At 36.3% G+C, this 15,321-nt stretch overlaps 1 protein-coding gene and 1 long non-coding RNA gene across 5 annotated transcripts; both read right to left on the bottom strand.

Moving 5' to 3' along the window:
• Nucleotides 1–2,258: 2,258 nt before the first annotated feature.
• Nucleotides 2,259–8,500, bottom strand: LOC123901264. 4 transcript variants are annotated; one of them, XR_006806684.1, is made up of 11 exons: nucleotides 8,046–8,500; nucleotides 7,399–7,488; nucleotides 6,849–6,930; nucleotides 6,163–6,252; nucleotides 5,614–5,695; nucleotides 4,928–5,017; nucleotides 4,340–4,421; nucleotides 3,654–3,743; nucleotides 3,105–3,186; nucleotides 2,429–2,519; nucleotides 2,259–2,355 (listed from the first exon to the last, which is right to left on the bottom strand). It is a non-coding gene; the product is annotated as an uncharacterized LOC123901264 (long non-coding RNA). The 4 variants fall into 4 exon arrangements; XR_006806683.1 differs by having other exon boundaries at nucleotides 2,259–2,519; nucleotides 8,046–8,498; XR_006806686.1 differs by lacking the exon at nucleotides 6,163–6,252 and having other exon boundaries at nucleotides 2,259–2,519; nucleotides 8,046–8,498.
• A 5,174-nt stretch (nucleotides 8,501–13,674) lies between these two features.
• Nucleotides 13,675–15,083, bottom strand: LOC123901267. The gene has a single exon (XM_045951598.1). It carries the CDS (start codon nucleotides 14,860–14,862, stop codon nucleotides 13,675–13,677), a length of 1,188 nt encoding a protein of 395 aa, XP_045807554.1. The 5' UTR covers nucleotides 14,863–15,083.
• Nucleotides 15,084–15,321: the final 238 nt, after the last annotated feature.

Raw genomic sequence — 15,321 nt, 5'->3', positions numbered from 1 at the left:
AATATAGGACACCGAGGGACATAAGGTCAATTTAGGGACACCGAGGGACATAAGCTCAATTTAGGGACACCGGGACATAAGCTCAATTTAGGGACATCGATTTTCATATGCTTAATTTGGAAATCGAGGGACATAAGTTCAATTTAGGGATATCCAGGGACATAAGCTCAATTTAGGGACACCGAGGGACATAAGCTCAATTTAGGGACACCGAGGGACATAAGCTCAATTAAGGGACATCGAGGGACATAAGCTCAATTTAGGAACATCGAGGGACATAAGCGCAATTTAGGGACACCGAGGGACATAAGCTTAAATTTGGGACATCAATGGACATTGGCTCAATTTAGGGACAGCGAGGGTCATAAGCTCAATTTAGGGACATCGAGGGACATAAGCTCAATTTAGGGACATCGAGGAACATAAACTCAATTTAGGGACATCGAATGACATTATCTCAATTTAGAGATGTTGAAGGACATAAGCTCAATTTAGGAGAACTGATGGACATAAGCTCAATTTAGGGTCACCGAGGGACATGAGCTCAATTTAGGGACACCGAGGGACATGAGCTCAATTTAGGGACTCCGAGGGACATATGCTTAATTTTGGACATCGAGGGACATAAGTTAAATTTAGGGCTACCGAGGGACATAAGCTCAATTTAGGGCCACCGAGGGACAGAAGCTCAATTTAGGGACACCGAGGGACATAAGTTCAATTTAGGGACATCGAGGGACATAAGCCCAATTTAGGGACACCGAGGGTCATAAGCTCAATTTAGGGACATCGAGGGACATAAGCTAAATTTAGGGACACCGATGGACATAAGTTCAATTTAGGGACACCAAGGGACATAAGCTCAATTTAGGGACACCGAGGGACATAAGCTCAATTTAGGGACACCGAGGGACATATGGTTAATTTGGACATCGAGGGACATAAGTTCAATTTAGGTACACCGATGGACATAAGCTCAATTTAGGGACACCGATGGACATAAGCTCAATTTAGGGACACCGATGGACATAAGCTCAATTTAGGGACACCGATGGACATAAGCTCAATTTAGGGACACCGATGGACATAAGCTCAATTTTAGGGACGTTGAGGTACATAAGCTCAATTTTAGGGACGTTGAGGGACATAAGCTCAATTTAGGGTCACCGAGTGACATAAGCTCAATTTAGGGAAACCGAGGGATATAAGCTCAATTTAGGGACTCCGATGGACATAAGCTCAATTTAGGGACTCCGAGGGACATAAGCTCAATTTAGGGACTCCGAGGGACATAAGCTCAATTTATGGACACCGAGGGACATGAGCTAGATTTAGGAACACTGAGGGACATAATTTCAATTTAGGGACACGGAGGGACATAAGCTCAATTTAGGGACACCGAGTGACATAAGCTGAATTTAGGGACATCGAGTGATATTAGCTCAATTTAGGGACACCGAGGGATAGAAGTTCAATTTAAGGACATCGAAGGACATAAACTCAATTTAGAGACGTTGAGGGACATAAGCTTAATTTAGGAACACCGATGGACATACGCTCAATTTAGGGACACCGATGGACATACGCTCAATTTAAGGTCACTGAGGGACATAAGCTCAATTTAGGGACACCGAGGGACATAAGCTCAATTTAGGGACACCGAGGGACATAAGCTCAATTTAGGGACACCGAGGGACATAAGCTAAATTTTGGACACCGAAGGTCATAAGTTCAATTTAGGGACACCGAGGGACATAAGCTCAATTTAGGGACACCGGGACATAAGCTCAATTTAGGGACATCGATTTTCATATGCTTAATTTGGAAATCGAGGGACATAAGTTCAATTTAGGGATATCCAGGGACATAACCTCAATTTAGGGACACCGATGGACATAAGCTCAATTTAGGGACACCGAGTGACATAAGCTCAATTTTAGCGACGTTGAGGGACATAAGCTCAATTGAGGGACACCGAGTGACATAAGCTCAATTTAGGGACACCGAGTGACATAAGCTCAATTTAGGGACACCGAGAGACATAAGCTCAATTGAGGGACACCGAGGGACATACGATCAATTTAGGAACACCGAGGGACACATCCAGCACATTACCTCAATAAAAGAACAACGATGTTGCTAGCATTGTTCTAAATTGTTCTCCGTAGACACAGTATAAAGTCATCGCAACAGCATTTCAATTGCGACTATAATATGCCATAGTATTAAGGGTCACAGTATAACAACCGCAACTGCAATTTAGCCAAACAATATTTGAAATAGATTCCATAGTTTCTTCCATTGCATGAAAGAAACTTGTTCTGGCAACCATGTATCCAAAGTTGTGGACCTCACCTTGTAACAAAATCAGAAGGTTCCGCCATTATAAAATTTCTAAACTGAGAAGGAACAAAAATGTATATGAAACCTTTGATATATGCACTCCTAGACTCCGGTGAATCCCTGAAAATTGCATGCAAATGAAAATTCCTAGATTCGCACAAGCCCATCGTGGTGCCCTGAAATAATATAATTCCAACAAAACTCATTAATTTCAAAAATACAATTTGCAAGATCAGATGCTAAACTTTACACTGCTACAATGAATGTGGTTGTTTTGCTTCCTTTCACATGAAAAAAACTTTCAACTATACTATATCTCATAATCCTAAATAAATTCAATGATGAAGCATCCCCAAAATCAGATGATAGGAACATAAGCAAAGTGAATGAAACGAAAAAACTTAGAATTGGGTGAAACACTTTTAAATAGCTAGATTTAAGTGCTCAGCAATTGTTATTAATCAGATCAAGATTCAAATTGTGAATAAGAACACTTTGTTTTCAGAAACCTGAATTGAATCTCATCATCAATAGTAAGATAATATGGCAATAAAAATGTCATTTTTAAGGAAAAAAACCAAGTGAGACAACAAAATGATAAGCAGATATATCATATATGGACATCAAATTAATTCAAGATTCAAATCATATATCATACGACAAAAAGTAAACAAAGAAAATAAGGTTTGATTATATAAAGTTGACAGACAAAAAAAGTAATTGTCTACACTAAGTTTAAGCAGTGATTTATTATAACGAACCAGAATTCAAGATGGGATTATGTCCTTGGTAGCTTGTTCGGCTTGGTAGGATCCTTAGCGGCTTTGCTCGTCTGTTTCCTTCCTGTTACAATTCAACAAAAAAATCGAATAAAAAACCAGATCAAACCATTCATTACAAATTGTTGATGAAAATTGTTCATCTAAAACCTAAAAAACAAAATAAAAAAATATAGTGCTATAGCCGCTAGTTATTAACATTCTGCTGCTACGCTATAGTGCTATAGCCGCTATTTGGTAACATCGATATCTTCCATGAGTAAAGAAAGAGCAAGTCGATCAAATCGAAATTACGTAATGTCCTTTTGGAGAAAAAGAAAGAGTTGCTCAGTGTATCTAATAATTTGCTCAATAGTACATTTCACAAATAAAGTAATTAAGAAATAGATTCAAGAGTTTCTTCTATTGCATGAAAGAAACTTGTTCTGGCAACCATGTATCCAAAGTTACGGACCTCGCCTTGTAACAAAATCAGAAGGTTCAGCCATTATAAAATTTCTAAACTAAGAAGGAACAAAAATGTATATAAACCTTTGATATATGCACTCCTAGACTCCGGTGAATCCCTAAAATTGCATGCAAATGAAAATTCCTAGGTTCACACAAGCTCATCGTGGTGCCCTGAAATAATAAAATTCCAAAAAAAACTCAATAATTTCAAGAATACAATTTGCAAGATCAGATGCTAAGCTTTACACTGCTACAATGAACAATGAATGTGGTTGTTTTGCTTACTTTCACATGATAAAAACTTTCAACTATACTACATCTCATAATCCTAAGTAAATTCAATGATGAAGCATCCCCAAAATCAGATGATAGGAACATAAGCAAAGTGAATGAAAAGAAAAAACTTAGAATTGGGCGAAACACTTTTAAATAGCTGGATTTAAGTGCTCAGCGCAATGGTTATTAATCAGATCAAGATTCAAATTGTGAATCAGAACACTTTGTTTTCAGAAACCTGAATTGAATCTTATCATCAATAGTAAGATAATATGGCAATAAAAATGTCATTTTAAAGGAAAAAAACCAAGTGAGACAACAAAATGATAAGCAGATATATCATATATGGACATCAAATTAATTCAAGATTCAAATCATATATCATACGACAAAAAGTAAAAAAAGAAAATAATGGTTTAATTATATAAAGTTGACAGACAAAAAAAGTACTTGTCTACACTAAGTTTAAGCAGTGATTTATTATAACGAACCAGAATTCAAGATGGGATTATGTCCTTGGTAGCTTGTTCGGCTTGGTAGGATCCTTAGCGGCTTTGCTCGTGTGTTTCCTTCCTGTTACAATTCAACAAAAAAATCGAATAAAAAACCAGATCAAACCATTCATTACAAATTGTTGATGAAAATTGTTCATCTAAAACCTAAAAATCAAAATAAAAAAATATAGTGCTATAACCGCTAGTTATTAACATTCTGCTGCTACGCTATAGTGCTATAGCCGCTATTTGGCAACATCGATATCTTCCATGACTAAAGAAAGAGCTAGTCGATCAAATCGAAATTACGTAATGTCCTTTTGGAGAAAAAGAAAGAGTTGCTCAGTGTATCTAATAATTTGCTCAATAGTACATTTCACAAAGAAAGTAATTAAGAAATAGATTCAAGAGTTTCTTTCATTGCATGAAAGAAAGAAATAGATTCAAGAGTTTCTTCCATTGCATGAAAGAAACTTGTTCTGGCAACCATGTATCCAAAGTTACGGACCTCACCTTGTAACAAAATCAGAAGGTTCAGCCATTATAAAATTTCTAAACTAAGAAGGAACAAAACTGTATATAAACCTTTGATATATGCACTCCTAGACTCCGGTGAATCCCTAAAATTGCATGCAAATGAAAATTCCTAGGTTCACACAAGCTCATCGTGGTGCCCTGAAATAATAAAATTTCAAAAAAAACTCAATAATTTCAAGAATACAATTTGCAAGATCAGATGCTAAGATTTACACTGCTACAATGAACAATGAATGTGGTTGTTTTGCTTCCTTTCACATGAAAAAAACTTTCAACTATACTATATCTCATAATCCTAAGTAAATTCAATGCTGAAGCATCCCCAAAATCAGATGATACGAACATAAGCAAAGTGAATGAAAAGAAAAAACTTAGAATTGGGCGAAACACTTTTAAATAACTGGATTTAAGTGCTCAGCGCAATGGTTATTAATCAGATCAAGATTCAAATTGTGAATCAGAACACTTTGTTTTCAGAAACCTGAATTGAATCTTATCATCAATAGTAAGATAATATGGCAATAAAAATGTCATTTTAAAGGAAAAAAACCAAGTGAGACAACAAAATGATAAGCAGATATATCATATATGGACATCAAATTAATTCAAGATTCAAATCATATATCATACGACAAAAAGTAAAAAAAGAAAATAAAGTTTTGATTATATAAAGTTGACAGACAAAAAAAGTAGTTGTCTACACTAAGTTTAAGCAGTGATTTATTATAACGAACCAGAATTCAAGATGGGATTATGTCCATGGTAGCTTGTTCGGCTTGGTAGGATCCTTAGCGGCTTTGCTCGTCTGTTTCCTTCCTGTTACAATTCAACAAAAAAATCGAATCAAAAACCAGATCAAACCATTCATTACAAATTGTTGATAAAAATTGTTCATCTAAAACCTAAAAATCAAAATAAAAAAATATAGTGCTATAGCCGCTAGTTATTAACATTCTGCTGCTACGCTATAGTGCTATAGCCGCTATTTGGCAACACCGATATCTTCCATGAGTAAAGAAAGAGCTAGTCGATCAAATCGAAATTACGTAATGTCCTTTAGGAGAAAAACAAAGAGTTGCTCAGTGTATCTAATAATTTGCTCAATAGTACATTTCACAAAAAAAGTAATTAAGAAATAGATTCAAGAGTTTCTTCCATTGCATGAAAGAAACTTGTTCTGGCAACCATGTATCCAAAGTTACGGACCTCACCTTGTAACAAAATCAGAAGGTTCGGCCATTATAAAATTTCTAAACTAAGAAGGAACAAAAATGTATATAAACCTTTGATATATTCACTCCTAGACTCCGGTGAATCCCTAAAATTGCATGCAAATGAAAATTCCTAGGTTCACACAAGCTAATCGTGGTGCCCTGAAATAATAAAATTCCAAAAAAACTCATTAATTTCAAGAATACAATTTGCAAGATCAGATGCTAAGCTTTACACTGCTACAATGAACAATGAATGTGGTTGTTTTGCTTCCTTTCACATGAAAAAAAACTTTCAACTATACTATATCTCATAATCCTAGGTAAATTCAAAGATGAAGCATCCACAAAATCAGATGATAGGAACATAAGCAAAGTGAATGAAAAGAAAAAACTTAGAATTGGGCGAAACACTTTTAAATAGCTGGATTTAAGTGCTCAGCGCAATGGTTATTAATCAGATCAAGATTCAAATTGTGAATTAGAACACTTTGTTTTCAGAAACCTGAATTGAATCTTATCATCAATAGTAAGATAATATGGCAATAAAAATGTCATATTTAAGGAAAAAAACCAAGTGAGACAACAAAATGATAAGCAGATATATCATATATGGACATCAAATTAATTCAAGATTCAAATCATATATCATACGACAAAAAGTAAAAGAAGAAAATAAAGGTTTGATTATATAAAGTTGAGAGACAAAAAAAGTAGTTGTCTACACTAAGTTTAAGCAGTGATTTATTATAACGAACCAGAATTCAAGATGGGATTATGTCCTTGGTAGCTTGTTCGGCTTGGTAGGATCCTTAGCGGCTTTGCTCGTCTGTTTCCTTCCTGTTACAATTCAACAAAAAAATCGAATCAAAAACCAGATCAAACCATTCATTACAAATTGTTGATGAAAATTGTTCTTCTAAAACCTAAAAATCAAAATAAAAAAAATACAGTGCTATAGCCGCTAGTTATTAACATTCTGCTGCTACGCTATAGTGCTATAGCCGCTATTTGGCAACACCGATATCTTCCATGAGTAAAGAAAGAGCTAGTCGATCAAATCGAAATTACGTAATGTCCTTTAGGAGAAAAAGAAAGAGTTGCTCAGTGTATCTAATAATTTGCTCAATAGTACATTTCACAAAGAAAGTAATTAAGAAATAGATTCAAGAGTTTCTTCCATTGCATGAAAGAAACTTGTTCTGGCAACCATGTATCTAAAGTTACGGACCTCACCTTGTAACAAAATCAGAAGGTTCGGCCATTATAAAATTTCTAAACTAAGAAGGAACAAAAATGTATATAAACCTTTGATATATTCACTCCTAGACTCCAGTGAATCCCTAAAATTGCATGCAAATGAAAATTCCTAGGTTCACACAAGCTCATCGGGGTGCCCTGAAATAATAAAATTCCAAAAAAACTCATTAATTTCAAGAATACGCTATAGTGCTATAGCCGCTATTTGGCAACACCGATATCTTCCATGAGTAAAGAAAGAGCTAATCGATCAAATTGAAATTACGCAATGTCCTTTAGGAGAAAAAGAAAGAGTTGCTCAGTGTATGTTTTGCTTTCTTTCACACGACAAAAACTTTCAACTATAATTATATCTCATAATCCTAAGTAAAATCAATGTTGAAGCATACCCAAAATCAGATGATAGGAACATAAGCAAACATCAGAGAAAACAACAAAAAAGAAAGTGAAACAACAACAACAAAATGATAAGCAGATATATCATATATGGGCATCAAATTAATTCAAGATTCAAATCATATATCATCCGACAAAAAAGAAAGAAAAAAAAAAGAAATCATATATCAAATTGAACGAAATAAAAACCAGATGGAACGATTCATTACAATTTGTTGATGAAAATTGTTCATCTAAAACCTAAAAATCAAAATCAGAAAATCGCAAAAAAGAAGAAAGAACGGATAGAAACGATTTACCTGATATCGGCGGGTTTGGAATCAACTTTATCATTCGGCATGATGAAAAAATCGAAACCGAATAGAACGAGTTACGCGAATGAGTCGAGTGAGCGAGTTACACGAACGTGTTGTGAGGTTTTTTCAGCGTTCTGTTATGATGAATGACGGAGAAGGAAAGAGTGTCGCAAAGAGAAAACAAATTGGGCAGAATGAATCGATTATGAATTAGTGATAATGAAAGATTAAAGTAGCGATAGTGATAACAAAGAACCCTAATCAAGAAACTATCTCTGAATTTAGAGTTAAAAAGGAATGTTGTGTTTCAAAGGAGTGTGAGAGAGATAGAAAGAGAGAATTTGGGGATTGAGAGATTTTGAGTTTGGAGAATCAAACCTACCGTTTGATTTTAACTCAAGAACCGTTTGATTTTTTTTTTCAAATCAAACTTACCGTTTTGTCAAAAAAACAATCAAAGCCTTCGTTTTTTTTTTTTCTGCATTGTGAGTTATAGGATTTTGATTTATTTTTCTAAATATGAAAAAGAATAATGCTTAATCCTACGAAACTACCATTCACGAAATACACGACCGCTTTACCAAAAAAAAAAAAATGACATTGGCTCGTGACGTGTCCCTCTCTCAACCACTTAAATTTCTACAAAAATGTGAGCCAAAAATTCAACGTGCTTTGTTTCCTTCCTATGCGGCGCTGTGCTTCCTATCACTTGTGTTTCTTTTCTTTCTCCATCAACCCCTCTCTCATCCTCTTGCTTTCATATCCTTAATTTTTCCTCTCTTTCTTTATCCCATACATTCTCATTCAATTGTGAATTGTGATTGGCTTTCTTTCTTCATTATTTCTTCTAATACAGAGTATTTTCTTTTGTGTTTCCAACTAAGCCTTTTAATGTCAAGACAACGACAACATAAAATTCACAAAATATTTTCATTTCTTTAACTACTATTCATAAAGATCAGCCATTAGCCATGGAAACCTCAAACCTTATGGTAAGGAAGAAATAAGTTGGACTTATTAGTGTTAACACAGAAAAATAAAATGGAAGGGAAATGCGGTGGTTTCTGCGTATTTCACACACTAACAGCATTATCCTAAATGTGTGTAAGAGGATAGGAACAAAATAAAAAAACAAACTAACATATAGTAATAATCTAAATTTAAATTAACATTGACTTATTTAACAATTAGCACTAAATGGAAACCTTGTACTTATTGAAAGTAAGCATGGTGAAGAGATTAGTCATGTCAGGTAAAAATAGTGGCATCAAACAAATTTTACAATGTTGATAGGCTGATTATACCAACATAGTGGGGACTGGGGAGTTACTATTTTACAAAGAGCTTTATGCACCGCATAAAAAATAAAATAAAAAGGTTGTGAAATACGTGAGTCGAATACACGCATGGCACGCATTCTTAGATTTCGTGAATGAAGTATTCGTATGATATAGCACTGCTGTATGAAAAATTTGGATAGAAAAATATTTAATGTTTAAAAAGTTAAATGCAGTCACTATATTATTTTTTTTTTTTTGACGCAAGCAAATTTAGTGCATTTCATTCATAATGATAAGTTCAATATAAGGTGGACAAAAATTATAAACTTGGGGACTAGCTAAAATACGAGTCGCCTGAGCTAATTCATGAGCTACTCGATTGGCTTGTCGCCTAACGAAACTGACCTTACAGTTATCAAATTCAGCTAATATTCTAAGACACAACTCGATTATGCTACCAAATTCAGTCTTGTTTACTGGTTTTGCTAGAATGGCTTTTGCTACTTGCATACAATCTGTTTCAATGACAATTGGTGTACTTGTTCTATTTGTACTCTTCAACCAACGTAATACTTCTAGCAGACCCATGGCTTCGGCTTCTGCAATATTTGGGCGGCCTGCAGATCGCTTCGCGTAAGCTTGTACAAATTGGCCTTGTTCATTACGAATACATGCTCCAACACTGTAGATATTTTGCTCCATATAACACGCAGAGTCGATGTTACACTTGATCATCCCTCGAGATGGTTTTGTCCACTTATAATCCTCTGGTGCTATGTTTCTGCAGTTCGTATTTTTCTGTTGTTGTACCTTCAACCAATCTTGCAAATTCTCTTTTGCTCTTCTCCTAACCTCAAAGATTGTTGGACTTCTATCTTGCCAACATTTTTTATTTCTTCTCCACCAAATTGTCCAAAGCATCATAGCAATTTTTGACATGGTTTCATGTTCAATCTTTTCAATCATCTCAAACATCATCGATACAAATCCTCTCGCGTCTGTCATGAAATGATTTATCTGCTGCCATTCATCAGTTTCTAGCCACACTTCATAGGCTGTTTTACAACCGAAAAAGCAATGCCATTCATTCTCTGCATAACTATCACAATGAGGACATTTATTATTACATGGTATTCCTTTCTGCACTAAACGACCCCGAACCGGAAGGCAACCACGCAGTGCTCGCCACAAGAATAATTTGACTTTATTCGGTACCTGCAATTGCCAAAGTTTCTTCCAATTACCTTCCACTTTAAGATGATTGTTGTCTACAATAGTTTCCATGAGTTGATAATATGCAGATCGAACCGAGTAAACGCCATTCTTGCTAAATCTCCATATTGGAATATCATCATTCTGTAGCAAATTTAGTGGAATCTTCATGATCTCATCAGCATCTCTTGAATTAAAGGTTTGTTGAATAAAGTCATTTTTCCACATCCCCGTATTATAATCTATGAGATCAGCTACTCTCATATCTGCTCTACTTTCAATGATCGCAGTTGTAACAAAAGCATTTCTGTCATCACGTAACCAAGGTTGTTTCCAAACATGAACTTTCGCCCCACTACCCAATTTCCATCGTAGGCCTCTTTTAACAATCACCCGTGAAGCATTGATACTACGCCACACATAGCTTGGATTATGACCCAATTTAGCATCAAGAAATCCCTCTTTAGGATAGTATTTAGCTTTGAAGACTTGAGAAAATATAGTATCATGGTTGGAAACAAGTTTCCAACTTTGCTTCCCTAGCATTGCCAAATTAAACCCATACATATGACGGAATCCCATACCTCCATGTTCTTTCCTCATAGTTAACTTTTCCCATCGTAACCAGTTAATACCTCTTCCTGTATTTTTATTCGATCCCCACCAAAATGAATTTATCATTCTTTCTAGCTCCTCACCTAGTGATTCTGGTAAAAGAATTGTGCTCATACAATAGGCAGGAATGGCCTGTGCAACAGATTTAACTAACACCTCTCTACCTGCTTTAGACAGATGCTTCCCTGACCAGCTTTGAATCTTCTTCCACATTCTATCCTTGAGATATCCAAACATAGCTTTCTTGTTTCTACCAATCATCGATGGCATACCAAGATATCGCCCTGTTCCCAATACTTCTTTAACTCCTAAAATATCAGATATACTTTCCTTCATGTTATTAGGAGTGTTTCTACTAAAATACACCTCAGACTTTGCATAGTTAATTGCTTGGCCAGAGGCTTTCTCATAAACGTTAAGGATCTTCTTCATGCATTGGGCTTCTCGCACATCTGCTCTGAAGAACAAAAAACAATCATCAGCAAAGAGCAAGTGTGATATATTAGGGGCCCCTCTACACACCTTTACACCATGAATATCGCCTCGTCCCTCATATTTTTTAATTAATGAAGATAATCCTTCAGCACATAAAATAAATAAGTACGGTGATAATGGATCACCTTGGCGGAGGCCTCTCTCTGGTATTATTGGTCCTACATTTTCACCATTAACCGAGACGGAGTATTGGACTGACTCGAGGCACATTTTAATCCACTTCACCCACTTATCACAAAAACCCATTTTATCCATTACTCTAATAAGGTACTGCCAATCTACCCGATCATAAGCTTTGCTAATATCTATTTTAAGTGCTACCTCCCCTACTTTCCCTTTTACTTTACATTTCATATGGTGAATTGTTTCCATAGCCACCATAACATTATCAAGAATAGATCTATCAGCCACAAAAGCAGATTGTTCAGTAGAGATATACCTGTTGAGGAGGGGTTTTAATCTATTAGCCAACACTTTAGAAATAATCTTGTAGAGTACATTACAAAGTGATATTGGTCTGAGATCTTTCATTGAGGTCGGATTGTCCACTTTAGGAATGAGTACAATATTAGTATTATTCAGCTGATCCGGAAACCGCCCTCTCTGGAGCCATTGTTTGCTTGTTTGGAACACTTCAGAACCACATAGGTCCCAAAATCTTTTATAAAAAGCCGGGTTCAGCCCATCCGGTCCTGGGGCCTTGTCAGAATGCATGCTGGACAGTGCATCTTTGAATTCCTCGATGTGGAAATCTCTAGTAAGACTCTGGTTATCCTCATTTGTTACTCGACCACCCATAAGACTAATCACCTCTTCATCATCATTATCTCCTTGTTGGAATAAATCGTCAAAATATTCCTTGGCAATATTACACATCCCTCTTTGATCATGAACCAAGTCTCCTTCATTGTTACTTAATTTCGTGATCTGGTTCCTTTTTCTTCTAGCTGATGCCATGGCATGAAAAAACTTGGTATTTGAGTCTCCGTCGCGAAGCCAATGCGTCTTTGATCTTTGTTTCCAATACTCTTCTTCTTGCTTGAGGACTTGACTCAACTTTTCTCTAGCCTCTTGGTATTTTCGGACACATAAATCATTGCTGCTATCTTGATTTTGCTCCATTTCCTCCCTATACTCCCGTATGGATCGTGTAAACCGTGATCTCAACCTTGCACCCCAAGCCTCTAGATCTTCCGTACAATTTTTTATCTTGGACAGAAGTGGTACATGTCCTTCTTTACTCCAAGCTTCACTAACAACATGATTGAGTTCTTGTTCTTCTAACCAAGCATTTTCGAACCTAAATACTCTTGGTTTATACACCTTCTCCATATATTTGAGTCGTAGCAAAATTGGAGTATGGTCGGATCGGTCAGCAATTGTATTACTGAATTTAAAATGAGGAAATTCTTCCAACCATCTTTGAGTTGCCATCGCTCTATCTAGCCGTTCCTCTGTGGGATTCAATGCTCGTCTCCCTTTTGTCCACGTAAAAGGATACCCTTCCATTTGTAAATCAATAAGACCACTATCTTGCACCGCTTCTCTGAAACCTCTGATAAGCCATGGTGGTTGAGTTGTACCTCCACGTTTGTCATCTGCCGACAACATGTCATTAAAATCGCCCATTATACACCAGGGAAGTGAAGTATCATGTGCTAAACTCCTAAGAAGATCCCATGAGTCCTTACGTCGATCGTGTTCTGGGTACCCATAGAAACCTGTGAATCTCCAAGAATTCCACCCCTCCGAACTGACTTCAGCGTTTATAAAATTTTGAGAGTAATTAATGACGCGACATGAAACTTTGTGCCTCCAAAGTAAAGCAAGACCCCCACTTCTTCCGTTTCTATCTACCGCAAAAGCTTCATCAAAACCCAACTTAGTTTTAATTTCTGTAATTTTATTCATATGTACCAAAGTTTCACAAAGAAACATAACATCCGGTTGGTACGTCCGAACGAGGTCGCGTAATGTGGGAACTGCACTCGGGTTACCTAAGCCCCGGCAATTCCAACTTAAGAAACTCATTATCCCCGGCGGGCCCCGCCAGGGCCGGCCGTTAAAAAATTCTTCTCATTGTTGCTAATATCTGATGTACTAGGACTGCTATTTGGCACTTCCTGCACTTGTATATTTTTTGGCACATGATTGGGTTCACCACTTCTAGATCGTTTCCTATCCCCTTCTACAATTAACACTTCCACCTCATCTTCATCCATTGTCTCTCTATGAGTTTTGACATTTTTATTTTCTATTGGTTTAGGGAATAAAGCTTCTGGTTTGCTAAATATAGCAGCTAGCTGGGATTTTTGCACTCTCTCTGCATTATTAGCTTTGGTTTTCTCTTCAATACTTGTGCTATTACTTCCACCTTGACTTCTCATCAAAGTAGGATCCGGTGCAATCCAGTTCGAATTTCCTCCTTGGCGGAGCCATTTTGAGTCACTGCCTTGTCTCTTTCCCATCTCTGCTCTTAATTCTGGTCCCCATCCTCGCACAACCTTGGTTGTTTCCATGTCAAATAATTTAGGACATTTGTTTTCAGCATGTCCTAGCAGCCCACATACATAGCAGAATGTTCCAAGTCTCTCATACTTGAATTGAATCAATTTACTTTCCTCTCCAGGCTTTTTAATCTTCTTGGACTTCTTCAATGGTAATCGAACATCTATTAGGACACGAATTCTCATATACTTCCTCCATGAAAGACTATCATTCTTCTCATCATATTCCAAAAATTCTCCAATATAATCACCCACATTCTTTCCTACCTTTTGTGACATAAATCCTGATGGTAAATTGTGAATTTGAATCCAGAATGGAACATTAAACAGTGGAACATCCCGTGGGTCAACATCATCAGAAAGTATATTTAGGACAAGAGTGTGATTATCAAAAGACCATGGGCCTTGTTTCAATATGTGTTGCACATCTAATTGATGGAAGAATCTGAACACAAACAAACCTGGGTATGCTTCCTCAACATCCATTCCCCTTCCAGGTTGCCAAATATCTCCCATCTTCCCCATCATCATATTCACTCTGATGGGTCTGTTTGTCAAGAACCTGCCCACCAAATTGAATGATTGTTTGTTGACATGTGATTCTTCATCTAGTGTTATCTCTAGTTCGTCTTCATCATCATTGAGTGTGAGATTTTCCACGGTAAGAGTGGTATCGTGAATGGTGTTTCTGTTCCGAGTTGATTCCTCCATATCAGGTTGAATAATTGGATCAAAGGTGAGAGTTTAAGATTGTTGAAGAAACTCTCAAGAGGAGAGAAAAAGCTCACAGTCGGAGATTAAGAAAACGTTTTACTCGAATTGTACAGAGGGGTTCTATCAACCTTTGTGAAGTTCAAACTAGCATGAATCTAGTAGAACAACAACGCGGATGAATCCTCTACACTTGTTCCAAGCAAAACCCTAGCAGAGCCTTTGTCTGCCGTCTAGTTATAAAATTGAAATAACCTATTTTTGAATTTATGCAAAACAACTTTGCAGTCACTATATTATTTCTACTTTTGCTTTCTTAACATGTGTCGTTGTTACATATATTAACATTTTTTTTATTTAAATAAACAAAATTAAAATAAAAAAGAAAGGTACCAAAAAAAACCAAAAACTTAATTCAATAAACTTAATATTCGAAGAACTTAGAAAACTCAATTATAT

This window comes from Trifolium pratense, unplaced genomic scaffold, assembly GCF_020283565.1.
Source record: "Trifolium pratense cultivar HEN17-A07 unplaced genomic scaffold, ARS_RC_1.1 scaffold_62, whole genome shotgun sequence".
In the NCBI taxonomy this organism is placed as follows: Eukaryota; Viridiplantae; Streptophyta; class Magnoliopsida; order Fabales; family Fabaceae; genus Trifolium; species Trifolium pratense.
Note: the sequence above shows the minus strand (reverse complement) of the source record. Positions and strands in the feature narration are given on the sequence as shown.